Source organism: Pongo abelii, chromosome 18 (genome assembly GCF_028885655.2).
Source record: "Pongo abelii isolate AG06213 chromosome 18, NHGRI_mPonAbe1-v2.0_pri, whole genome shotgun sequence".
Classification (NCBI taxonomy): domain Eukaryota; kingdom Metazoa; phylum Chordata; class Mammalia; order Primates; family Hominidae; genus Pongo; species Pongo abelii.
Genome location: NC_072003.2, coordinates 66,548,038 through 66,575,895, shown reverse-complemented (window position 1 = coordinate 66,575,895; position 27,858 = coordinate 66,548,038). Strand labels below are relative to the sequence as shown.

At 40.1% G+C, this 27,858-nt stretch overlaps 1 protein-coding gene across 4 annotated transcripts in view; it reads right to left on the bottom strand.

Moving 5' to 3' along the window:
* Positions 1-27,858, bottom strand: part of CBFB (core-binding factor subunit beta) — a 73,910-nt gene that overhangs the window by 6,910 nt on the left and 39,142 nt on the right. For 2 of the 4 annotated variants that reach the window (XM_024233492.3, XM_024233494.3), the window contains one exon: positions 12,102-12,197. In XM_024233492.3, coding sequence (XP_024089260.1) covers positions 12,102-12,197 — 96 coding nt within the window. Of the gene's footprint in view, positions 1-12,070; positions 12,198-27,858 lie in introns of all 4 variants that reach the window. The other 2 variants (XM_024233493.3, XM_063717661.1) reach the window with 1 other exon arrangement.

Here is a 27,858-nt window from a genome sequence, read left to right as displayed (position 1 = left end):
TTTTAAAAAAAAAAAAAAAGAGGGAGAAGTCTAACAGTACAAATGAGAGCAGAAGAGGGAAGAATGAGAGATCTGGGAGGACATTAATGCTAGAAGGGAAGATGTATTGACCGTCATATGAAGGAAACAAATACAGAAACAGATTTAGGTTCAGTAAAATAGCTTCCATAGGACTAGAACTTAACAGCTGAATAAGCAGCTGCTTTAAGAAGCAGGACTTCTTACTATGGCAGTTTTCTAATGAAGGTTTTTGAAGGATTTCCTCTATGGGTAAACTATACTACATGATGGCAAAGAAACTCTGAACTCCATCATCCTAAAAGCACAAAGTTTGTAATTTCTAGTTTCCTTCTCCTCAGTCATAGGGCCTTGATTCTAACCTTTTAATAACAGTTATTTCAGAATTGGGGTTTTAATATAAAGCACACATCCATGAGTCTGATTTCAGAACACAAATCTGTTCTTAGTATTCATGAAGAATTAATCTCAACATTGTGCTACAGACCTCTTACTACTAGTTGCTCTCCTGTTTTCTCTCAGTATTATCAACTCCCAGGAACAAGGCAAATAGAGTTGCTAGGAGGCAGTCATAAGATGACTCCAAATGAGACGAAAGAACAGACACCAGCAGCTTGAGTTTTCCCTACTGGTCAGAGCTATGCAGAAATAGCCATGAGGAGGGAGTATCCAGAATGAAGAAAATTTCCTGGTTGATCTCCATTCTTTTCATATTGAGATGTCAAAAAAAAAAAAAAAAACTGCTGGAAACTCTTCATGGGAAAATTCCCTAACAATTAAAAACAACTATATTTTATTGAGCGTGTACTATGTCCAGATACTGTAGCATTCACTTTTTGTTTGATACTTGGCTAAAAGAACAGCTGGGCATGGTGGCTCACGCCTACAGTTTACAGCACTTTGGGAGGCTGAGGTGGAACAATTACTTGATCCCAGAAGTTCAAGACTAGCCTGAGTGACATAGTGAGATCCTGCCCCTATAAAAAATTTTTAAAAATTAGTTGGGCATGGTAGCACGTGGCTGGAATCCCAGCTACTTGGAAGGCTGAGGCAAGAACTGCTTGAGCCCAGGGTATTACGGCTGCAGAGAGATATAAGACTGCACCACTTGGCTCATGCCTGTAATCCCTACACTTTGGAAGGCCAAGGTGGGCAAATCACCTGAGTTGAGGAGTTCGAGATCAGCCTGGCCAACACGGTGAAACCCCATCTCTACTAAAAATACAACAATTACTCAGGCATGGTGGTGCACACCTGTAATCCCAGCTACTCGGGAGGCTGAAGCAGGAGAATCGCCTGAACCCAGGAGGCAGAGGTTTCAGTGAGTCGAGATCCGGCCACTGCACTCCAGCCTGGGCAGCAGAGTGAAACTTTATCTCAAAAAAAAAAAAAAAAAAAAAAAAAAATTGCACCACTGTAACCTAGCCTGGGTGACAGAATGACACCCTGTCTCTAAAAAAAAAATAAAATAAAATTCAGGGGGAAGGAAGGGAGAAAAAATAAATAAAATTCTGAACATAGAATTATAGAATTTTAGAGTGGCAAAGTACTTGAGGGATCTGATTCAACTCTCATTGTGCAGATGACAGCCTAAGACTAAGGTTAAGTGATTTCCCCCAAGTAACATAGTTGGAGGCAGAGTCAGAACACAGAATCAGACCTATGGAAAAGATGAGCCTTTAACTTACAACTGGCATTAATGTCAGCCTCCTTAGTCACTGCTAGTTCTCCCTATTGCTAAGTCTGGAAGAGACACAAAGCACAAATTTTAAGTCCCAACATGAGAGAAAGGAATGCACTTTCCCCAAACTCATTAAAAAGGTTAAAAAGCAGCCATAAAAAAGAATGATTTCATGTCCTTTGCAGGGACATGGATGAAGCTGGAAGCCATCATTCTCAGCGAACTAACACAGGAACAGAAAACCAAACACTGCATGCTCACACTCATAAGTGGGAGTTGAACAATTAGAACACATGGACACAGGGAGGGGAACATCACACACAGGGAGGGGAACATCACACACAGGGGCCTGTCGAGGGGTAGAGGGGAAGGGGAGGGAGAGCATTAGGAAAAATACCTAATGCATGCAGGGCTTAAAACCTAGATGATCGGGAGGCTGAGGCAGGAGAATTGCTTGAACTCGGGAGGTGGAGGTTGTGCTGAGCCAAGATCGTGCAATTGCACTCCAGCCTGGGCAACAAAGGCGAAACTCTGCCTCAAAAAAAAAAAACAAAACCAAAAAAAACAAACAACAACAACAACAACAAAAACCTAGATGATGGGTTGACAGATGCAGCAAACCACCATGGCACAGGTATACCTATGTAACAAACCTGCACATTCTGCACATGTATCACAGAACTTAAAGTAAAATTTAAAAAAAATTTTAGGCCGGGCGCGGTGGCTCACGCCTGTAATCCCAGCACTTTGGGAGGCCGAGGCGGGTGGATCACGAGGTCAGGAGATCGAGACCACGGTGAAACCCCGTCTCTACTAAAAATACAAAAAAAATTAGCCGGGAGCGATGGCAGGCGCCTGCATTCCCAGCTACTCAGGAGGATGAGGCAGGAGAATGGCGTGAACCCGGGAGGCGGAGCTTGCAGTGAGCCGAGATCGCGCCACTGCACTCCAGCCGGGGCGACAGAGCGAGACTCCATCTCAAAAAAAAAAAAAAAAATTTTAAAAAGGGTAAAAAAAAGTCAGCAAATTATAAACATCTGTCAGATAAGCAGACTGCGAGAGCTGTTCCAACAGGCATGTCAAAAAATATAGTTCTTACAAAGTATGCAACCTAAGGAAAACTTCAAATATAAAGTATCATTTTAAAATGAAATAGTGGGAATAATCTACATTTCTGGGCTTGGACCATGATGGCTCTACCACTTTAGCTATGTGACCTTAGGCAAGTTTCTTATTCTCTCTTAGCCTCGGTTCCTCAAAATGAAGAGGTAACTTACAAGAGCATTTAAAGATCAAATATAAAGCCAAAATTGTAATGTACACTGCCTGGCACATAGGATGCACTCATGATGCTGTTATTATAACAAAGCTGCTCATCGCTTCCCATTTACATTTATGAACTTTTCAAATAACTATTCAAATGTTGAAAAATCCATATCCTGCAGATAGAATAATTTTTAGAAACTAAAACAAGGCTATAACAAAAATAAATCTTAATAAAGTCTATTGCTCCTCTGATAGAGAACCAAGACTCTCTTCCTCTGGTAGTGGGGGAAGTCAGATTTCATATCCTTTTCCTCCTTCATTAATCTTCTTCCGATTCTCATTCTCAGTCTGAGTTCATACTCCCAGTTCATTCTCATCTACTGCCATTTCCCAAAACACAACCCAGGAAGGCCTAGCACAGACATATTCTCATGTTGATTTATCCGTACACAAGAAAGAATATTGGTAGAGTTAAATGATTTGAAAACTGAAGTCTTTGGAAATTTAAAATAAATAGAGGCTGAGATTTTTTTCTTGGACCACACAGAATTGAAGGCCCCAAAACTATGCAAAATACAAATACAAAAACCACATAAAACTTTTTGCCTGTTTTTATTTCCAAATAGTTTCCACATAAAATTCTCCTATGATTTTAATTGTATTAAAATTGCTCATAGTAGCATAAACAATAATTTACCCATTCTCTGACATTAAAGACAACCATTTATTTGCTGCCACTTTATAATCTAACCAAATGTAGGCATTTTTAAGATAACAGAGAAAATATCTTTATGCACCCTGTCACCTTGGAGCTGAGTTAAAAGCCAAGAGTGCTATATTACAATTTTAGGTCAAAAGGCCAATCAAGGTGAAGGCAGTCTCTGGAAACAGAGACTAGTGTACAAGTTGCTATCTTTCCAACTCAACTATGATCAGAGCATGAAATCTGTCCTTTATTAACCTCAATCTTCCTTCATAAAAGACATCTGAATTAGTTATAGACATACATACCCCAAAAAGAAAGGTCATGGGAAACATGTCAACATTTTCAGATCAAGGAAGGATTCTCAGACAGAAAAGGCGCTAGGATGCTTCTATATAGCAACAGATGCCAATGGAGAGCATTTCACAAAAGTAACGTCTGTGATTACTTTTTATTTTTAAAAGCCTTCTTTTTATACAAGTACAGAATAGTGCCCAAATTGTTAAGTATGTAATGATGAATTTTCACAAAGCGAACACACCCACCTAACTAGCACACAGGTCAAGAACTAACATTACCAGAATGTGGGAAGTTCTCTTCATACCCACTTCTAGTCACACTCAACCCCCAGAGTAACTGGTAGCCTCCAACAGAGCCAAGAAAGTCCAAAATCCTTTACTGGTTGTTTCAAAAAACCAAACCAACCAACCAAACAAAAAACACCAGAATCTAAAATAGCTTGACAAAATAATATCTTCGACTTTCACAGTCTAAAGTTAGGATATGACTACTTTTACTGCTTTTCTGCCACTCCAGATATGTTGTGAGCCCAGTGCACAGAAAGGAGGGGTAAAGAAACTGGCTTCCACTGAGTCCCCATTCTAAGCCTCAGATACTGAGCTCTGCAACAGCCTGGTTGGGAGTTTTTACTGATGAGGCTCAATGAGAATAAGCAACTTTCTGAATGCTATGTGGCACCAAGTAGTGGAGCCGGGATGCAAAACCTTGTGCTCATTCCACTACATCCAGAGTCCTCATTATGTTCTGCCACCCACTGGGTTCCGTAAAAACACCCCCAGGGACACCAGAGGGAGACCAAAATAATCCCTACCCTGGCTTTGCCCAGAGCAGCGCCTTTTAAAAAAACTATTTTATACAGTGGGGCTCTGTATACAATTTCAAATAAAGGAAGGGTTTCACATAAAAAACAGCCTATATGCCAGAGAATAGAGATAGCAAGGTCTAGAATCTTCTGTTTTCATTATTCTGTGTAATACTAAAAGCAAATTATATTTTTTTCTAAATAGGTAATGATACAAAATTCATAAGGTACAGAAGATATACAGTGAAAAATAATAATTTGCTTATATTGTCCCCCGGGTACCTGGTTCTCCCCCATAGTTTCTAGTTCCAGTTTCTTACATATTCTACCAGAGAATGACTAATGCACATGTAAACAAAAATTACCCATAGAGTAGGAAAAATACCCAGAGAGTAAGATATTATACACAGTACTCTGTACCTTATGTATATCATTTTAACGTATATCAATGATTTAAGAGTATTTGGTAAAGGTTACTAACATAAACAATGCTTCTTCATTTCACTATAGTTTCTCATTTCAAGTTAATGATAATCTGCCATTACCTCTGAAAGGTAAAGAAAATATTGTACTACTGAAATAGGCTGTTCCAGAAAAATGAGAAAAAGAAAACACTAAATCCTATCATGAAGGATCGAAAACTTTCTAAATTTTACACATGGTGAAACGGAAGAATGCTCAAGGAATTTCAGAACTAGTTTCAGGTTAAAAGACACTGTTGAAAATCAAAACCCCTTGGGTCACCAACCACTTGGAGTTCTGCTTCCCCTCTTAGTAATCTTAACCTTACACATAGATTAAATACTCATGAGCACCACTGTTACAAGTTTAGCATGGCAGGGCTGGAGGCCTCAGAAGTTATCCAAACAGTGGAGGACATCCCTAAGCCTCTGTGCTGCTAGGATCTCAAGCTTCCACAGGCCGTTTACTGACTTGCTGCCACCCACGAGTTACCACTGTTCTCTGGCCCTCCTCTCCAGTCAGGCATCAGGACCACCCACTAGAACCATTATTTTTCTTTTCTGCCTCAGCCCTTTTCTATTCCAGGCAAAACGGTTCTTAATCTCTCCTGGCAGATTTTATTTTTCAGCTTAAGCATCTTTACGGGTGGTGTGGAAATTAATCTCCCAGCGCTAAGCTGTATTTGTGCAGGCCTCCTGGTTAGGAAACTGGTTTAAATACTCACTTTTTCTTCCATTAACCAAATATTTGAGGGAGAGCAAGTTAATTAATTTTTTGGAGACTCTCAGTTTTATCAACTGTAATAATGTTAGATTAGATGATGTTTGAATCTCTAAAGATATCTGAAACACAGAGGGGAAACAACATTTTTCTCCAATATTCTCTTTTTAGGAAAAAGAAGGTAAACTGCAAGAAAATAAGCTGACATTAGGAATTTTTTACGGATGGAAAAAAAAGACAAAGAAGCAAAATATATACACGCAAAGTGCCAAAAGACACACAAACCCCAAACTCCCCTATGTGATTGCCAGTGCATGCGCTGGAGTCAGATTCCAGCCCAATTTTCCAGATGACAGTTCTCTACAAGAACTGATGTTTTAAATTACTGCCATAAGGGACTACAGGATCTTAAATCATTGATGAAAATATAACTGTTTTCTCTATGCTCTAGGTCATAATGCAGGGAAAGTGCCTTGATACACTTCAGAGAACTAAAAGGATGTTCTTGTTAGCCAAATAACTCAATTAACTGGAACCAGCATTATGGTGGAGCTTTTAGTGCTAAAAAGAAGTACTTTAGAGCTATTATTTACTGTAGGCATACACATACCAAGCATCATACTAAGTGCTTTACAAGCATTTTCCCATTTAATACTCAATTTCTGTGAGAAAATTAGGGCTCTTGAGGCAAGTGATGGAGCAGGAATCTCAACTAGGCCTGACTACAAAGCCCAGGCTCTCAATCACTGACAAAAAAACAAGTAGAAATAATCTATCTGAGCAAGAAATTATGTGACACTTCTATCAACAGACTATATTTCTGTTCATATATACATATAAACTCACATACCAAAATATTCTTCAAACATTTTAAATTAGAAAAATCAAATTAACAATGTATTTATTTCTTTTTGTGGGGTCAGGGAGACAGGGTCTTGCTCTGTTGCCCAGGCTGGAGTGCAGTGTCACAATCATAGTTCACTACAGCCTTGACCTACTGGGCTCAAGCGATCCTCCCACCTAGCCTCCCAAGTAGCTGGGAACACAGGCATATGCTACCATGCCTAGCTAGTTTTTAAATTTTTTGTAGAGACAAAGTCTTGTTATGTTGCCCAGGCTGGTCTTGAACTCCTGGGCTCAAGCAATCCTCCCTCAGCCTCCCAAGGTGCTGAGATTAAAGGCGTGAGCCACTGCAATTTAGAATAGAAAATTCTTAGTCAATTAATCTAGAGTTTTATGTAAAGCAAAATACATACAAAAGCTTTCAACAGTTGTTCCATTAATTGTCAGACAGTTAATCTCCAACTATAATGTAGCTGAAGAGCACTTTTTAGAAAATGATTCCCATATTCATTTAAAGCCATGTTAGCTTGCTCCAGAAATACTGACCAATCACACTCTCTGACTTGGCAGGCTCTCTTACTCCTCCATGCCTTTGCATACACTGTTTGTCCTGCCCAGAATGCTTTCCCCAACTTGTCCAGCTGGCAAAACACACTCTTCCTTCAAATCCCTCTAAGTGTACTATCCTGTGAATTTCCCAAGCAGAGGCAGACTTAAGCTTCCTCTACACTGTTGCTGTCCCTTTTTTGAACCTCCATTATGTATGGTGGTTGCTAAAGTACACTGCAATGATCTGTTTATCCATCATTTTCCCTCAAGACTGATAGCTGATCAAAGACAGAAACAATGCATTTTCATCTATATATTTCTCAGTCCCTAATGCAGAATACAGACCAACACACTTGGGGTTTATTACTTTACTTAACTAGTTAATATAAACCAACAGATTATAAATATTTAGAATCTTTCCAGAGACCATTAAATATGTATTATCTACTTGAACTATCCTAGCAGGCTCTTCTATAATTCTAGTTTTCAGACAGGCAGGATAGGGGCTGTTTTTTGAAGATATCCAATGAACAACTAAGCAGTGTACAAAGCATTGTGGTAGGTAATGTGGAAGACACAAAAATCAGGGGCTCCATCGCATGGGATTGCCATAAAGTGGAGGGCACCAATGTTTATAATTGTTTCAACATGTTGTTCAGTAAGAACACTAGTAGAAATAAAAAGTGCTACAGAATGAAAGGGCTTTATGATTATGACTAAGAAGACTGAGGAAACGCCTGACATTTAATGACAACATTCAGGTTGGGCCTTGACGGACAGAAAAGAACATTCTACATCAGAGAACAAAGAGCATGAGCAAAAAGGTTCAGAAATGTAACAAATGTATATTATACATTTTAAAGCTTCTAAATTTTACAGATACAGAAAGAAAGGGCGTGGTGTGGAAGTCTTGTATTCACATATATGAAAATCACAAGAATTATAACAGCATCAAAGAAAACAAATATATCACATATATCCCTCCGTTTTCTTCTCTTAGCTAACAAGTATTCGTGGGGACATCCTCAGCTGCTATCAGCCCATTAGATTAATTAACTCACTGACACAGAGATCTAGGAATCACTAAAAGATACTAAATTTTAGGCCGGGCGCGGTGGCTCAAGCCTGTAATCCCAGTTCTTTGGGAGGCCGAGGCGGGCGGATCACGAGGTCAGGAGATCGAGACCATCCTGGCTAACACAGTGAAACCCCGTCTCTACTAAAAAATACAAAAAATTAGCCAGGCATGGTGGCGGGCGCCTGTGGTCCCAGCTACTCGGGAGGCTGAGGCAGGAGAATGGCTTGAACCCAGGAGGTGGAGCTTGCAGTGAGCTGAGAATGTGCCACTGCACTCCAGCCTGGGCGACAGAGTGAGACTCCATCTCAAAGAAAAAAAAAAAAAACAAAAAAAAAAACCCCACTAAATTTTAGGCTGGGTGCAGTGGTTCACACCTGTAATCCCAGCACTTTGGGAGGTCAAGGAGGGAGAATTGCTTGAGCCCAGGAGATTGAGGCTACAGTGAATCGTGTTCGCACCACTGCACTTCTGCCTGGGCAACAGAGTGAGACCCTATCTCCCCCCACCCCTCCCCCAAAAAAGATATTAAATTTTATTTCAAGTCTGGGCACAGTGGCTGACTCCTGTAATCCCAGCACTTTGGGAGGTTGAGGCAGGTGCATCACCTGAGGTCAGGCGTTTGAGACCAGCCTGACCAACATGGTGAAACCTCGTCTCTACTAAAAATACAAAAATTTGCCAGGTGTGGTGGCGGGAACCTGTAATCCCAGCTACTCAGAAGACTGGGCAGGAGAATTGCTTGAACCCAGGAGGCAGAGGTTGCAGTGAGCCGATATCGTGCCACTGCACTCCAGCCTGGGCGACAGAGTGAGACTCTATCACACACACACACACACATACAAAATTTATTTCATACACTAACCACCAAATAGGCTTGATTTTTAAACGTATTCTAAGTAAATATATATTTTAACACAACTAGAAATTTTATGTAGTACTTTAAATAATATTAACAATAATAATAGCACCTGACACCTAGTCAGTGGCACATACTCTAAAAGTGGTTTCACATGTATTTACTCATTTAATCCTCACAATGACCATATGAGACAGGCAGGATTATTACTCCTATTTTGTAGATCAGGAAACTCAGTCATAGAAAAGTGAAATAAGCTGTCCAAGCTGACAAAGTAAATGACAGAGCCAGATTCAGACTTCTGCCTGGCTGTAGAGTCTGGGCTCTTAGCCACTGTCTGCACTCATGCATGCACACACGCACACATACCTTAATTTAAATAATAGTGTACATATAATTTTGTGCTTGGAAAAAACCCACAAATTTTCTTCATTATGTAACATTGACTTTAAAACTTAAAAACAGTGGTAAAATACACATATCATAAAACTTACCATCTTAGCCATTTTTAAAGCATACACTCAGTAGTGTTAAGTACATTCACACTGTTATGCGACCAACTAGAACTCTCTTCATCTTGCAAAACTGAAACTCTATACTCTTTAAATAACTAACCCCCATTTCCCCTGGCAACCACTATTCTACTGTCTGTAGATTCCAAAAGTATATAGGAAATGAATTTAACAATCTTAGGTACATAATACTGATTTTTAACACCTGGAAATGGTTCTGTTTAGTTGATACATTATATTTTAATGTGTTTTGATTATCAAAGATGAATGTGTGCTTTTTCTATTTCTTCTTATATGAAATGTTCATGTTGATACAAAGTTTATAAACTTGAAGCATGATATACAGTAACATTTGACAACACTCTTCTTCAAACACATTAGTTCTTATCTTGATTATTTTTTCTAGAATATACTTTTTTTTTTTTTTTTTTGAGGTAGGGTCCTCATCCAGGCTGGAGTACAGTGGCATGATCATAGCTCCTGCAGCCTTAAGCTCCTAGGCTCAAGCTATCCTCCTGCTTCAGCCTCCTGAGTAGCTAGGACAACAGGCATGTGCCACCACGCTGGCTAATTTTTTATTTTTTGCAGAGATGGGGGCTTGCTATTTTGCCCAAGATGGTCTCAAATTCCCAGCCTCAAGCAATCCTCCCACCTCAGCCTCCCAAAGTGCTGGGATTACAAGTGTGAGCCATCGCATCTGGCCCTAGAATATAATTTTTAAAGAAAATCTGTATTTCTGAACAATTTGTATATACTTTGAATATTAATTTTTATAATTGAGGTCTGTTTAAAGCAGAGTACAATTTTGTGTAAAAAAATTAAAATTCCATTGTCAATTAAAAGACACATCAAAATTCAGAAACCAACATGGTAGATTAAAAAAAGTGGGGGAAAAAAGATCAAATTTTAAAGCTGGGCAAGACTAAACTTCAATGGGTACTAAAACTAAATAAACACAAGAAATAAATTAACTATAAAAATCGAAATAATGGGCCAGACGCAGTGGCTCACGCCTGTAATCAATCCCAGCACTTTGGGAGGCTGAGGTGGGTGGATCATGAGGTCAGGAGTCCGAGACCAGCCTGACCAACATGGTGAAACCCTGCCTATACTAAAAATACAAAAATTAGCTGGGCATGGTGGTGTGCGCCTGTAATCCCAGCTACTCAGGATGCTGAGGCAGGAGAATCACTTGAACCTGGGAGGCAGAGGCCGCAGTGAGCTGAGATCACGCCACTGTACTCCAGCCTGGGCCACAGAGCAAGACTCCATCTCAAAAAAAAAAAAAAAAAAAAAAAAAAAAAAAAAAAAAAAATCAAAATAATGATTACTTTTGAGCAGAAATCATGAGAAAGTCATGATTAGATGTATATATGGAAGGGGCTGCTGGGGTAGCTGTCAAAGGTTTATTTATGTATTATTTATTTATTTCCTAGAGGCAGGATCTCACTCTGTCATCCAGGCTGGAATACAGTGGTACAATCACTGCTCACTGTAACCTCAAACTCCAGGGCTCAAGTGATTCTCCTACCTTGGCCTACCAAGTGACTAAAGCTACAGGCATGTGCCACCACACCCAGCTAATTTTCTTACTTTTTGTAGAGACAGAGTTGCTCAGGCTCAAAGTTTTATTTTTTGACCAAACCGTGGTTGTAAGGATGTTAACCTTACAGTAATTCATTGGGCTATAGATTTTTTATTTATTATTATTATTTTTAAAAATGTATCCTAAGTAAACCAGCAAAGGAAGCTACAGATTTGTTAATGTTGATTTCTGTTTCTGTATTTTACAATAGAAAGGTTAAAAGAAAAAGTTTAATTCCGTTCTTTGAATAGTTTGAAAATATTAAATTTTCCTTTAGTTAAAATCACACAAATGACCGACAATTATAGTTATAAAATCAAGACAAATATTCATAGAAAAATGGAAAGTAATATTACTCCAGAGTTTTAATAACGTTCTAAAAATATGCAGTCTATGTTAACATAAGCTGATTTTTACAAATAATTTGAAAAATAAAAAAAAGAGGTGAGATTTTGGGTAAATGAATTAAGAGAAAATATACCTTATTATAGTAAATGATTTTTATGAAGACCAATGAATGAGGAATTGATTTACAACTTTAAAATTAAAATAAATTTCTTTACAGCAATTACATTTAATAAATACAAAGTCAGAGAGTACAACTTTTTAAAAATGGAAGACAAAATTAAACTATTAAAAAGCATTATGCACAAACATCACAAACACAGCCTGAGAGTTTGGGGGAAAGTACTAACCAGTTACTGCCAGCAGCTGTGAAACTCTCACCTCCATTTCCTCCCGATGAGACCTGTCTCTATCTTCAAATTCGCGTGTCCTTCTCCGAGCCTCTTCAAAGGCCTGTTGTGCTAATGCATCCTCCTGCTGTCAGAATACATGAAATACCTATTTTAATTTTGATTTATAAAAAAAATACAAGATTTGGGCTTTTTTTTTTTTTCCTGAAACAGTAGCCGGGCGCAGTGGCTCACGCCTGTAATCTCAGCACTTTGGAAGGCCGAGGCGGGCAGATCACTTGAGGTCAGGAGTTCGAGACCAGCCTGACCAACATGGTGAAACTGCATCTCTACTAAAAATACAGAAATTAGCTGGACGCTGTGGTGCATGCTTGTAATCCCAGCTACTTGGGAGGCTGAGGCAGGAGAATAGCTTAAAACTCAGGAGGCGAAGGTTGCAGTGAGCCGAGATTGCGCCATTGCACTCCAGCCTGTCTCAAAAAAAAGGAAAAGAAAAGAAAAGAAAAAAAAAAAACAGCATCCCACTCTGTTACTCAGGCTGGAGTACAAGTGCAGTGGTGGAATCACAGCTCACCGCAACCTGAAAATCATAGGCTTAACCCCATTACAGCAATTCTCCTGCCTCAGCCTCCCAAGCAGCTGGGACTATAGGCACGCACCACTGCGCCTGGTTAATTTTTTTTTTTAGTTTTTGTAGAGACTGGGTCTTGCTATGTTGACCAGGCTGGTCTCAAACTCCTGGCCTCAAGAGATCCTCCCATCTCGGCCTCCCAAAGTGCTGGGATTACAGGTGCAAGCCACCTTGTCCAGCCTTTTTTATTCCGACAGAAACAAACAGCAGAGTATTTCTGAAACATCAACATCATTTAAAAAAAAATGTCAGAGGTACTTTTAAAAGAAAAATTCAGTATTTCATATTTTATGCTACACCTTGGAAACATAAGTCATGTTAATCATATTCTAACAATTGAAAATGCTCTTCCATTTTCTTTACCTACTTAATCCTACTCATCAAAATAAAATCCTGACCAATACCATATTTAAGGCTAAAAAATGTGGTAAATACTTCTATCATTTGGGGAAAAGAAAGGCTCTATGAACTAAAGCCAGAAATATAAATGAAGATGAACAGCACTGACTACACAAATGTTGGAAACTTCTGGACAACAAAAAGCAAATAAAATCTCAAGGGAAATTATTAAGGAAAATATATTTATTAACATATAACAAATCTGTCTTTTCCCAGTTAGTGGCTAAAGATCTGCACATGAAGGAAACCCAGATACCTCAGGGCTCATTGTGTCTAAAAAGGTAACCAACTTAAACTTTCTCCTCTACTCTTTTTTGGTCTCTGTTGGTGGCACAATTTTTTTTTTCTGCAAGAAACCTGAGCCATCATCTTTGACTCTTCACTCTCTCCTTGTCTCCACAATCAATCAACCACTGAGTCCTACCCACTTGATGTCCTATATATTTTTGGAATCTTCAGTCTCCTCTTCATTCCTATAAAAAGTTTCCTAGTTCAGGCCCCTAAAATCTCACTTAAGACCATTGCAAAAGTCTCCTCAACAGTCTCTCCTTGCTTCCATTTGGTCACTCCTCAACCCAATCTACCACACAGCCATCGGAGTATGCCTTTAAAGCACAATCTGACCACAATGCCCCCAACTTAAAAAAGCTCCCTCACTGCGTACAGCCCAGGATGCTTGGCCTTTGCCGTCACATACTTCTGAATACTAGATTTTTTTTTTTTTTTGAGACGGAGTCTCACTCTGTTGCCCAGGCTGGAGTGCAGCGGTGTGATCTCTGCTCACTGCAACCTCTCAGGTTCAAGCAATTATCTTGCTTCAGCCTCCCGAGTAGCTGGGACCAGAGGTGCGCATCACCATGCCCGGCTGGTCTCAAACTCCTGACCTCAAGTGATTTGCCTGACTTGGCCTCCCAAAATCCTGGGCTTATAGGCGTGAGCCACCGCGCCCAGCCAGAATACGAGGATTTTTGATGGTACACTTGAAGAAACGAAAAGATCCAAAACAATACCAGGAAAGTCATCAATACTACTCACTTTCCTAGATTCACTGCAGCAAGGGGTGGCCACGTAACTCAGTTGTAGCCAATGAGACAGAAACACAAGTCACCTAATGGGGCTTCCAAGAAAGTTTGAGACATTTCACCATTCCACCTTCTTAGGAACTGATGCAGTGCTCAGAGATGCAGCAGCCATCTTGCAAACATAATAATGAGGACATAGTCACATAATGAGCATGGTACAGCAGCAAGATTAAAAGACCTCATATCACGTCAGGGTCAAAAAAAAAAAAAGACCCAGGGCCTCTGATAACATAATTAAGTGCTATACCAGGCCTGGACTGTGTACTGCTGGATATCTTGTTCTGTGTGGTAAATCCTTTATTTGTCACTGTCAGTGGGGTTTTCTAATACTCAAAATTATCAGTGACAATTTCTATAACGTAAACAGAATGGAAAGATGTAATCAAATTCCCATTCTTATGATGCACTTACTAGCTTTATAACCCAGGGCAACGTTATTTCATTTCTCTAAGCCTCAGTAAATTCACATGTAAGAAAGGCATAGTTAATACTTTATAACAAGATTGTTGTAAAGATTAAATAGCACATAAAAAGTGCTTAAGCATACTGACAGCATTCAATAAATGCTATTATTCAACAAGCACTTATGGATACATAAAATTCAAACATTTGACTGAACATCATAACATGGACCTACTATATTCTCAGGACATACTACATAAGCCAGAGGTATCCGCAAAAGAATGCTGTTCCCAATTTCCCACGGCTTTCTATGCACTTAGGTATCAACTGGGACACATGTGCTAATGACAGGAAAAAACTGTGGGCCTGGTGCGGTAGCTCACACCTATAAGCTCAAGCACTTTGGGAGGCCAAGGCCAGTGGATCACCTGAGGTTGGGAGTTCAAGAGACCAGCCTGGCCAACATGGTAAAACCCCGTCTCTACGAAAATACAAATACAAAAAATTAGTCAGGCATGGTGGCAGGCCCCTGTAATCTCAGCTACTCGGGAGGCTGAGGCAGAAGAATCACTTGAACCCCTGAAGGTGGAGGTTGCAGTGAGCCGAGATCACACCATTGCACTCCAGCCTGGGCAACAAGAGCGAAACTCCATTTCAAAAAAAGAGCGAAACTCCATTTCAAAATAAGCCAGGAGATATTTGGTAGCCTTCACTTTCTTGTTCCATCTTCTGTTTTGATCTTTTCTTTACTATCTTTTTTAGAGAAGGGGTCTCGTTCTCCAGCCCAGGCTGGAGTGCAGTGGTGTGATCATAGCTCACTGCAGCCTCAACCTCCCAAGCTCAAATGATCCTCCTGCCTCAGTCTCCCAAGTTGCAGGGACTACAGGTGTGTGCCACTAGAGCTAATTTTTAAATTTTTTATAGAGATGAGGTCTCGCTGTGTTGCCCAGACTGGTCTTGAACTCCTGGTATCAAGTGATCCTCCTGCCTCAACCTCCCAAAGTGCTGGGATCACAGGCATGAGCCACCGTGCCCAGCTTGTCTTGGTATTTTCTAATGACATGTGAGACGTACGTGCAGTGAACAGAGTTCACACTTTAACAAATGGTAAAATGGAAAGACAATCAGCAATTACCAGTATTATCCTGATCTTTTCCTGCTGCAATCTAACATCTCCTTCTCAAGGACAGCATAAAGGGCACCTGCTAATAAAAACCAAGTGCTCACCCACAAAGTAGGCTCAAATGGCTAGAAACAACCAACTCCATTCAGGTTCGGGTAGGATAAGGTTTTCAATTCTCCAGTCCCCACCAGTCACTTGTTATACTACTAGTCTGTTACTCCAAAGTCTATACCACAACCTGCACAATGTAGCCAGGTGGGGTCATCATAAAACGTGGTTGGGTGTAAATGAAATCCATGTGGAAAATAAAGGCTTAGCAGTTCTGTCATAGAGCATACACAGAATATTCGACCACTCTTCTTGTAGTAATTCTCTCTTCACTGTATTTAAATTGTGTCTTTATTTGTTGTCTAAATCTACAACTATATGTATTTTACAGTTCGGTAACACTTACCTTTCTGCAGCAGAGTTTAAAAACTGGAAGTTCATGCTTAATTAAAAAATTAAGAATCAAATTTGTTTCTAAGAAAGTCGATGATGAACATGTAATTTGCACAAAATATTGACATTTACTATTTTCTGTGGGGACCAGAATGATATCACTGATCACATGAAAACCAAAAGAAATAAATCTGCTGAAGAAGCATCAGTATTTACATAAAAGACAATCAGTATGTGCAGCTGCAAATGGTACATTTAACACATCAATCTGTAGCACGTAACTTTTCACTTAAATGACTCTTCCAAATTAATTTCACCCACATTTTTGTGCATATGTAAAAAGTAAAGCTGTTTATACGCTGCTTCATGAACAGAAAAACCTTGCAAACAAAAAGACACTAACTTTACAGCAGTGTCATCAGCTACTTCAAATAGAAAATTATCAATTTCAATAATGGTTCAATTTTTCTAATCCAATCATGGAATCAAATAAAACTTTGCAAGGTCATTATACTGAAGGTGAAATATTGTTTTGTGATTGCCAAAACAAAGTCATTTAAAAAGTACAACAATGAAGATAAAATTATTGGCTTATATTCGTAATACAAATGTTGGTGGAACACATATTGTATAAGAAAATAACATTCTCATTGAATTAGAAATCTACTAGGAACCAGTAGTGGTACGCATATAATTTATAACTGCATCCAAAGAAATGAAACATTCTAACCTTTAGAAGTTATAGTTTATATAACTTATAAATATCTTTATATATCCATAGTTAAAGTAACTGAACTGTAGAATTTTGACAAAGCTGACGATGAATTAAAAAAAATAATCTCATGACAGTACACACTGGATTTTTAGAAAACTTGAGTCTCAAGAACTATGCTAAAACCAACCTAGTTCCTACAATAACACTGACCTTCTTTTGGTAAATAAGTCTTTGTAGTAACGTTTTGTTTAAAATTAGTTGGAAATCTCTGATTATTCAATGGTAAAGTGCCAAAATCTTCATATTTTTCAAGCTTTTAGAGAATTATATTAAAAAACCAAGTGTGGCCGATCACCTGAGGTCAGGAGTTCGAGACCAGTCTGGCCAACACGGTGAAACCCTGTCTCTACTAAAAATACAAAAATTAGCTGGGCGTGGTAGAGGGTGCCTATAATCCCAGCTATTCCGGAGGCTGAGGCAGGAGAATGGTTTGAATCCAGGAGCTGGAGGTTGCAGTGAGCTGAGATCGTGCCACTGTACTACAGCCTGGGAAACGGAAAAAGATTCCATCTCAAAAACAAACAAACAAAAAACAACCAAGTGTATAAAGAACACATTCAAACTTAAACTAAAAGATGAAAATACAATTTAAATTTGAATCTTTATAACTGTACTCAGAAATATCTTCATTTATAGAAAAACCTTTGAAATATTTTATTGCAGTATTTTACACATATAAAAAAAGTACATGTATCTTAAGGCTATGCTGTCCAGTATATCAGCCAGATGCCACAGATGACTACTGCAAACTTGAAATATGAATAGTCTGTTGGGTACAGTGGCACACACCTGTAGTACCAGGCTGAGGTGGGATGATCACTTGAGCCCAGGAGTTTGCGGTATAGCGAGACCTTGTCTCAAAAAAGAAAAAAAAAATAATATGAGTTGAGAAGCAATGTAACTACACTATATACCCTGAATTTCAAATACTCACTACCAAAATAATATATCTCAATAAATTTTTATATCGGTTATATGTTAAAATAATACTTTTGAGTATACTGGGTTAAATAAAATGTAAAAATCACACCTGTTTCTTTTTCTAACTTTTAAAATGGGCATCTAGAAAATTTTTTTTCTAGAAAAATTTAAATTACAGTATATGGCTTATATATTAATTCTACAGGACCGCACTGTCCTAAACTCAGCTTGATAAATTTTCACAAATTGAACTCGCCCATATAACTAGAGCCATATGAAGAAACAAAACAGTATCAGCATCCTGGAAGCCTCCTGCTCCATTCCAGTAATTAGCCCCCTCCACCCAAGAGGGCACCATAACCCTTACTTCTAAAGCATGTGTTAACGATGAATAGACTTTGGGCATTTCAGTTTCTGTGCTGCTCTACCCTGTTTCCCTCCTGTTCCTAGAGGTGACCACTATCCATAATTTTGTGAATACTGCTTATGGCTTTCCTATTATTTATTACCAAGAGGCGTTTTGCTTAATTTTGCCTCTTTTTTACTTTCTATAAAAAGAAATAAATGGGGGGAAAAACATGTATTGGTTTTACCTGATTTTGTACTTTTACATAAATCAATTCATATAACATGTGCTGTTTTTTAAATTATTTACTTTTTTGAGGTAGTCTGTTGCCCAGGCTGAAGTGCAATGGCACAATCATGGCTCACTGCAGCCTTGACCACCTGGGCTCAAGTGATCGACCTACCTCAACCTCCCCAGTAACTAGGACTACAAGTGTGTGCCACCATGCCTGGCTAATTTTTAAAATTTTTTTGAGACGGAGTCGAGCTCTGTCACTCAGGCTAGAGTGCAGTGGCGCGATCTCGGCTCACTGCAACCTCTGCCTCCCAGGTTCAAGTGATTCTCCTGCCTCAGCCTCCCGAGTAGCTTGGACTACAGGAACCCACCACCATACCCAGCTAATTTTTGTATTTTTAGTTGGGACAGGGTTTCACCATACTGGCCAAGCTGGTCTTGAACTCCTGACCTTGTGATCTGCCCACCTCGGCCTCCCAAAGTGCTGGGATTACAGGCATGAGCCACTGCACCCGGTCAATTTTAAAAAATTATTGAAATTTTTAAATTTCAGGCTCTTCAACTCCTGGCCTGAAACAACCCTCCTGCCTTGGCCTCCCAAAGTGCTGGGATTAAAAGGGTGAGGCACCATAACTGGCCTGTTCTGTACCCTCAATATTTTTGAGGAACTCACACATATTGGTGTTAGTTGTAGCTTTTCATTCTCATTGTATTTGTGTGACCACGCACTTTATAAATTTCGCTGATAATGGCCATTTGCGCAGTTTACAATTTCTAGCTATTACTAATAATACTGTTATAAATGTCCTAGCACATATTTTGTGATGAATATGCATATTCACTCCTGTTGCCGTCATGCCTTGGAGTAGAACTGCTAGATCATAGTGTATATACATATATGCATGCGCAGCTTGCATATTTACAGCCAGTTTTCCAAATGTTGTGCCAATCTTACATAAACAACACACCAACTGCTGCTCTACATTCTTGTCAATGTTTGGTATTGTCTTTTTCATTTTAACCATTCTGATGACTGTGTGGTAGTACTGTAGTTTTAATAATTATTTTTCTGATGACCCAAGAAAGCTGAATCCTTTTTATTTGCATAGCCTGTTTATGAACTGCCTGTTAAATGTCTTTCGCCAGTTTCTTTTAGGTTGTGTTTCCTTTCAATGAAAATATTTTCTCACTAAAATGTAGGAGTTCTTTACACACACACACACACACACACACACGTATTTTTTTTGAGATACAATCTCACTTTGTTACCCAGGCTGGAGTGCAGTGACGTGATCTCGGCTCACTGAAACCTCTGCCTCCCAGGTTCATGGGATTCTCCTGCCTCAGCCTCCTGAGTAGCTGGGATTACAGGTGTGTGCCACCATACCTGGCTAACTTTTGTATTTTTTAGTAGAGATGGGGTTTTGCCATATTGGCCAGGCTGGTCTCGAACTCCTGGCCTCAAGTGATCTACCCACCTTGGCCTCCCAAAGTGTTGGGACTACAGGCGTGAGCCACTGCGCCTGGCCTCTACATATTTTATATAAGTCCTTTGCCAGAAAACATTTTCCACCACTGTTCAGGTTGCCTATACATTCTCTTAATACTGTCTTTTGATAAACAGTTCTTGGTTTTGCCATAATTTGTTATTTATCCATTTACTTACAGTTTAGCATCTTTTGTGTCCTGTTCAAGTTTTTGCCTACTCCAAGGTCACAAAATGATCTTCTCATTTTCCTTTAAAAAGCTTTACTATTTCGGCCAGGCGCAGCGGCTCATGCCTGTAATCCCAGCACTTTGGGAGGCCGAGGCAGGTGGATCATGAGGTCAAGAGATCGAGACCAGCCTGGCCAACATGGTGAAACCTTGTCTCTACTAAAAATACAAGAATTAGCAGGGTATGATGGCATGCGCCTGTAGTCCCAGCTACTCGGGAGGCTGAGGCAGGAGAATCACTTGAACCCGGGAGGCAGAGGTTATAGTGAGCTGAGATCATGCCACTGCACTCCAGCCTGGTGACAGAGCTAGACTCTGTCTCAAAAAAAAAAAAAAAAGCTTTATTGTTTCACATTTCATAAACTGCTATCCATCTGAAATTGATTTTTGTGAATGGTATAAGGGGCTCTGATATATTTTCCCCTCACAGAAATGTTTTATTGTCCCAGCGCCATTTACTGAAGAGACCTACCCCCTGCCCCCCTACCCTCGTCTGCACTGCAGTGCCACCTTTATCTTTGTTTACTGCTGGTATATAAAAAGGTAACTGATGGTATACTGACCTTGTATTACATCTAATGCCCTGTGAAATTCATGTGTTAGTTTTCTTAATAGTTTGTAAATTATCTCAGATTTTCTAAGTACATGCATCTTCTCCAAATAACAGTTTGGTGGTTTTTTTTGTTTTTTTTTGAGATGGAGTCTCGCTCTGTTGCCCAGGCTTGGAGTGCAGTGGCACGATCTCGGCTCACTGCAAGCTCTGCCTCCCGGGTTCACGCCATTCTCCTGCCTCAGCCTCCCAAGTAACTGGGACTACAGGTGCCCTCCACCACGTCCGGCTAATTTTTGTAGTTTTGGTTGAGACGGGTTTCACCATGTTGGCCAGGCTGGTCTCGAACTCCTTACCTCAGGTGATTTGCCCACCTCAGCTTTCCAAAGTGCTGGGATTACAGGCATGAGCCACTGCGCCCGGCCTCGTGTTTTTTTGAGATGGAGTCTCACTCTGCTGCCCAGGCTGGAGTGCAGTGGCACGATCTCGGCTCACTGCAACCTCCACCTCCTGGGTTTAAGTAATTCTGCCTCAGCCTCCTGAGTAGCTGGAACCACAGGCACACGCCACCATGGCTAATTTTTGAATTTTCAGTACAGACAGTTTCACCATGTTGGCCAGGCTGGTCTCGAACTCCTCACCTCAAGTGATCCACCTGTCTTGGCCTCTCAAGAGTGCAGGGATTACAAGCATGAGACACCGCATCTGGTCACATGTCTTCTGTTTCTTTTTGGGAAAAGAATCTTGAATGGAATTCCATTTTTAACTGGAAATGATTTGATTCTGAAGTAACTGAACTTGGCAAAATTTTCAGAAGAATCATAAATAGACAGAATCATAAATAGAGACAGCTTCGACAGGTATTGTCTTATACCGGACTTGTCAAAGAAAGGTACTCTGGACAAAAGCAGAGACAATACCTGTGAAAATATTTCAGCTGAAATAGTTATACAATTTAATCTTTCAAAAATGAAATTGACTCTCTTCCATTTAGCTCTTAGTTTACCAGATACTTCAGCATTTGTTAGAGAGTATTTTGTCAATTTTTTACATAGTTTACAGACACTCAATTGAAGATTGTCAGCAGTTCCAAATTTACTAATCATAATATACAACTCTGAAGCGTATTGTGGGCACTTTTATGAAGAAAATAAAAATAAGGGGCTAGATGCAGTGGCTCATGCCTATAATCCTAGTGCTTTGGGAGGCTGTGGCAGGAGGATCGTTTGAAGCCAGCAATTCAAGACCAGCCTGGCCAACATGGTAAGACCTCGTCTTTACAAAAAATAAAAAAAATTAGCCAAGCACGGCAGGAGCTTGAGGCTGTAGTGATCTGTCATTGTACCATTGCACTCTGGCCTGAGCAACAGAGCAAGACTCTGTCACTAAAAAAAAAAAAAGAAAAAAGAGGCCAGGCATAGTGGCTCACGCCTGTAATCCCAGCACTTTGGGAGGCTGAGGTGGGCAGATCACCCAAGGTCAGGAGTTGAAGACCAGCCTGACCAACATGGAGAAACCCCATCTCTACTAAAAACACAAAATTAGCTGGGCATGGTGGCACATGCCTGTAATCCCAGCTACTCAGGAGGCTGAGGCAGGAGAATCGCTAGAACCCAGGAGGCAGAGGTTGCGGTGAGCCCAGATTGTGCCATTGCACTCCAGCCTGGGTGACAGAGTAAGACTCTGTCTGAAAAAAAAAAAAGAAAGAAAAACAAGACCATATTGAAAAATCTATATATTCTTCAGAAAAATATTAGATACAGATATAAATAAGAGACTAATAAAGTGCATGAATAAGTATCAAGACTAAGTATTCTGCTTATTAATCTTAATGTTCAGAAGATTAACATAAAGATATAACTTTTATTTTGGTTTAATGTGCACATATGTTATTTTATTTAAAAACGTATTTTTGAAAATGTTTTTTGAATGAAACAACTTTTCTAGGCCTAGCAATATAATAAAATCAATTTGTGGGTCAATAAATTTGTGGGTCAAAATGTTACATAATTTCAGTTATTTTAAACATGACCTTATACTTTTAGGAATAATACAGTGACAGTAAGCAATATGGTCACTCTCATCCTATCAAATTATATTACATTATGAATGATATAACATTAACCATGAACTTATAAATAACTTTTCAAAAAACTGTTTTTTGGTTAATTCAGAAGAGTTATTTCTGCCTGTGTGATCAGCAGAGAGAAACAAAGCTGTGTTGGGCCATGGAAGTGAGGCTGCCACCAGGCTCACTCGCTAGAGATGGGGCCTATTCCAGCCCAGTGAAAGAGGGCTGAAATCCACGCTTTGTGATTTTACACACCACCGCACAAGACAGACATCTGGAGAAGAGTGGAAACCCTAAGTATAAAATGCTAAAGTACAAGCAGTAACAAACAAGAGTCTTCGTTTAGGAACTGTACTGCACGCTACATACTGTGCTAGGCATGGCCCTTTACATAAGCTATCCCATTCAACTGCCCACAATCTTGTGGGCAGCATTATCCCATCTTAGGAAGGAGAAATCTGAGGCCTGGAGAGATTTAGTAACTTGCCAGCATCACACAGCTAGTGTTTTAGTCATCTCAGGATGCCATACTAAAATACCATAAATGGAGTGGCTTAAACAACAGAAATTTATTTTCTCACATTTCTGGAGACCAGCAATCCCAGATCAACATGCCAACCAATTTGGTTCCCCATGAGGAACCTCCTTCTGGCATGCAGACATCCGTCTTCTCACTGTGTCCTCATACGGCAGAGAGAGAGACAGACAGCTCTCTCCTGTCTCTTCTCATAAGGACACTAACACCCTACTGGATCAGAGCCCCACTCTTATGCCTTTATCTAACCTTAATTACCTCCATAAATGCCCTATCTTCAAGTACAGTAACAACGGGAGTAGGGCTTCAACATATCAATTTGGGGATGGGGTACACAAACATTCAGTTCGTAAGAGCCGGTAAGTGGTGGGGCCAGGATTCACATTATACAACTATGAACTCCTGCCCCTAGCGTCTACATTTCATTGCCTCTTTACTTATATTATCTTGCAGATGACCTGGGGACAAGGAGAGCTACAGGGAAGTACTGATTGCTGCCTAAATAGCTGGAGTCACCTGCTCTGAATTTTTTTTACTATACACTGTGTAACTCCTATTATCATAAGAGTTATGTAACTCCATTGTGATAGTAGTAAACTATCACAACAGATGGCACTTAATTTGTAGTGATATAGTTCAATTTGCGGACTATGGAAATAAGGCTTGGAAAACTCCAAGTATGAAAAATGTTAAAAATTTTAACCTATCATCTTAATAAAATAGTTTTTGTTGTTTGTTTTTGAGACAGGGTCTTGTCTTGCTCTGTCACCCAGGCTGGAGTGCAGTGGTGCGATCTCGGCTCATTGCAATCTCAGCCTCCTGGGTTCAAGCAATCATCCCACCTCAGCTTCCTGAGTAGCTGGGACTACAGGTGCACACCAGCACAGCTGGCTAATTTTTTTTTTTTTTTTTTGGTAGAGACAGGGTTTTGCCACATTGCCCAGGTTGGTCTCAAACTCCTGGGACCAAGCAATGCTCCTGTCTCTGCCTTCCCAAGTGCTGGAATTACAAGCGTGAGCCACTGCACCCTGTCAAAACACTTTAGTTTTAGAAGTCAATCCAATCTGAATTTTCCTTATATAAATAAAGTCTGCTTTATCACTTCTCAACAGAAAATAGACTTCTAGATTGCTGGTTATTATTTTTCTGAAAGAATTGGAAACTCATTAGCATTGTGGAAATCAGGGTAGTGCATGGATTCTTTATTTTTATGTTTAAAGATGAAGGTCTCATTATGTTGCCTAGGCTGGGCTGGAACTCCTGGGATCAAGGGATCCTCCCGCCTCAGCCTCCCAAGTAGCTAGGACTACAGGCATGTGCCACTGGGATGGCCCGGGGCAGACCAAGGATTCTTTCTTAAGAATTTTAACTTTGAATTCTAAACTTTTCACTAGAAAGTTTTAATTTTTTGATCCCCTTTAAAGAAAATTCTTACATTTCCATATATAAAGAACTATATGGGAAGAGACAACAAAGAAACAACAAAGAGTTTCTTTATATTCCTGTTATTATTTTAACTTTTATTGAGAAGGTTAATATCAAGCAAACAATTAAAAGACATTAATACCTGCTAATAATCAGGTGCTTTTACATTTTCTTTGTTTTTAAAGAGACAGGGACTCACCATGTCACTCAGGCTTGAGTGCAGTGGTGCGATCACAGCTCACTGCAGCCTCAGACTCCTGGGCTCAAGTAATCCTCCCACCTCGGTCTCCCAAAGTGCTGCGATTACAGGTGTGAGCCACAGCACCCAATCTGCTTTTACATTTTCTTTTGGTGCTTTTAATATGTCATCACACAACTTTCTAGCCTCTATGATTTCAAGAGAAGTCAGCTGTTAATCTTACCGTGGTTCCTTTGCATGTGAGGAATTATCTTTCTTGCTGCTTTCATGATTCTTTGTCTTTCAACAGTTTATAATGTGACTAGGTATGGATTTCTTTGTGTTTATCCTACTTAGTGTCCATTGAGCTTCTTGGACAATGTGGATTAATATTTTTCATCAAATGTGAGAGTTTTTGGCTACTACTTCTTAAAATGTATCTTCAGCCTCTTTCTTTCCTTTCCTGAAACTTTCATTACATTTATGTTAATATGTGTGCTCGTGTCCCACAGGTCCCCAAGACTCTGTTAATTTTTCTTGTTCATATGTCAGCTCTTATCTACCATTTAGTCTGTGAACTTTTTGTTACTACTGTACTTTCCAACTCCAGAATTTCTTTTTTTTTGAGATGAAGTCTTGCTCTGTCGCCCAGGCTGGAGTGCAGTGATGCGATCTTGGCTTGCTGCAACCTCTGCCTCCTGGGTCCAAGCTATTCTCCTAACTCAGCCTCCTGAGAAGTTGGGATAGCAGGCATATGCCACAACATTCAGCTTTTTTTTTTTTTTTTTTTTTTGAGACGGAGTTTCGGTCTTGTTGCCCAGGCTGGAGTGCAATGGTGCAATCTCGGCTCACTGCAACCTCCACCTCCTGGGTTCAAGTGATTCTTCAGCCTCAGCCTCCTGAGTAGCTTGGGATTACAGGAATGCGCCACCACGCCTGGCTAATTTTGTATTTTTAGTAGAGACAGGGTTTCACCATGTTAGCCAGGTTGGTCTTGAATTCCTGACCTCAGGTGATCCACCTGCCTTGGCCTCTCAAAGTGCTGGGATTACAGGCGTGAGCCAACCACAGCCAGCCTCAACTCCAGAATTTCTATTTGATTCTTTTAATAATTTAGATCCCTTTATTGATATACTCTACTTGATTAGTCACTGCCATCATAATTTCCTTTAACATTAAAAGGAAAGAATATTCCTTTAGTTCTTTCAGCATATTTATAACAACTACTTTGAAGTCTTTCTCACTAAGAACCAACATTTGGGCCCCCTCAAAGACAGTTTATGTTGCTTGCTTTTTCACCTTTGTATAAGTCGCATTTTCATAGTTGCATGTCTCATAACTTTTTGTTGAAAACTAGACAGTTTAGATAATATGCTGTAGCAACTCTGACTTCTGATCCTTGCTTTCAGCTTGTTGTTGTTTGTTTGTTTAGTGACTCGCCTGGACTAATTCTGCGGAGTCTGTTTTCCTCAGCAGTGCACAGCCTCTGATGTCACTGCTCAGTTTTTCTTTCTTTTTCTTTTTAGAGAAAGGATCTCACTCTGTTGCCCAGGCTGCAGTGCACTGGCATGATCACAGTTCACTGCAGCCTTGAGCTCCTGGACTCAAGCGATCCTTCCACCTCAGCCTCCTAAGTAGCTAGGACTACAGACACATGCCACTACACCTGGTTAATTTTTAAAATTATTTGTGGAGATGGGGTCTCACCATGTTGCCCAGGCTGGTCTTTAACTCTTGGGCTCATGTGATCCTGCCATCTTGGTTGGCCTCCCCAAATGCTGGGATTATAAGCATGAGCCACTGCGCATAGCTGTCTTTTTAAGTCTTACTTTCTGGGGGGTTGTTCCTGGATCAGCATAGTTCAGCTGTCAGCCAATGACTGGTCAGAGGTTTTACCCAAACATCTTGAGCCAGCAGACTTCCATCTTTTGCCACTGGACTTGTGTGTAGCTTGGGGAAATGCTTTCAAAGTTCAGGGAGTTTGCCAGTCTACCTTGTGTTCATCCAGGGAAAAGTAGCATGCAAGGGCCTTCTGTGTTCTCTTCAAGAGAGCAGGTGTAGCCTTGTACATGCACACAGCTTTCTGGATGACATGAGTGTAATCTTAGTACGGTCTACTTTACCTATCACTTTCCCTGAATCTCCCTGATAAATTTCTGGCTGGTCTGCCATTTTGTTGCTTTCTGCAACATTAGCTTTCCCAGATTGTTAGCAAATGAGACCTCTATCATTTTAAACAATATGCCTGGGCATGGATTTTTTTTTTCCCAAGCCCTGCTTTTAATAATGTCAGCTCTCTTTGACAGGACAACAGATCTACCAGTGCTCATGGCTTACCCTGCCTGCCCAGGGAAGAACCTGAGGGACCAGAGCTGGGGAATGGGAGCAGCTCCTGACTAAAATGCCACAGACCGTCACTGATCTTACTGAGATTCAATAGCTTCCATAAGGCCTTAAATGGGTGTGGTTTGTTGTTGTTGTTGTTTTTGAGACACAGTTTTGTTCTGTTGCCCAGCCTGGAGTGCAGTAGCGTGATCTCGGCTCACCGCAATCTCTGTCTCCTGGGTTCAAGCGATTCTCGTGCCTCAACCTCCCAAGTAGCTGGGATTACAGGTGTGCGCCACCACACCTGGCTAATTTTTATATTTTTAGTAGAGATGGGGTTTCACCATGTTGGCCAGGCTGGTCTCGAAATCCTGACCTCAAGTCTCAGGTGATCCGTCTGCCTCAGCCTCCCAAAGTGCTGGGATTACATGTGTGAGCCACCACGTCCAGCTTTTTTTTTTTTTTAAACAATTTTTGTCAAGTTTTATCATTGCTTTCTTGGGAGAGGACTTGTTGAGCTCCTCACTCAAGCATTCCAAAAGCACGGCTCCTACATTTTATTTTGAACTGTTTTTTCTTTTTTCCCTATTCATAATGTTCTAAAGATCAAGAACAAATATTTTAAAGAACTACT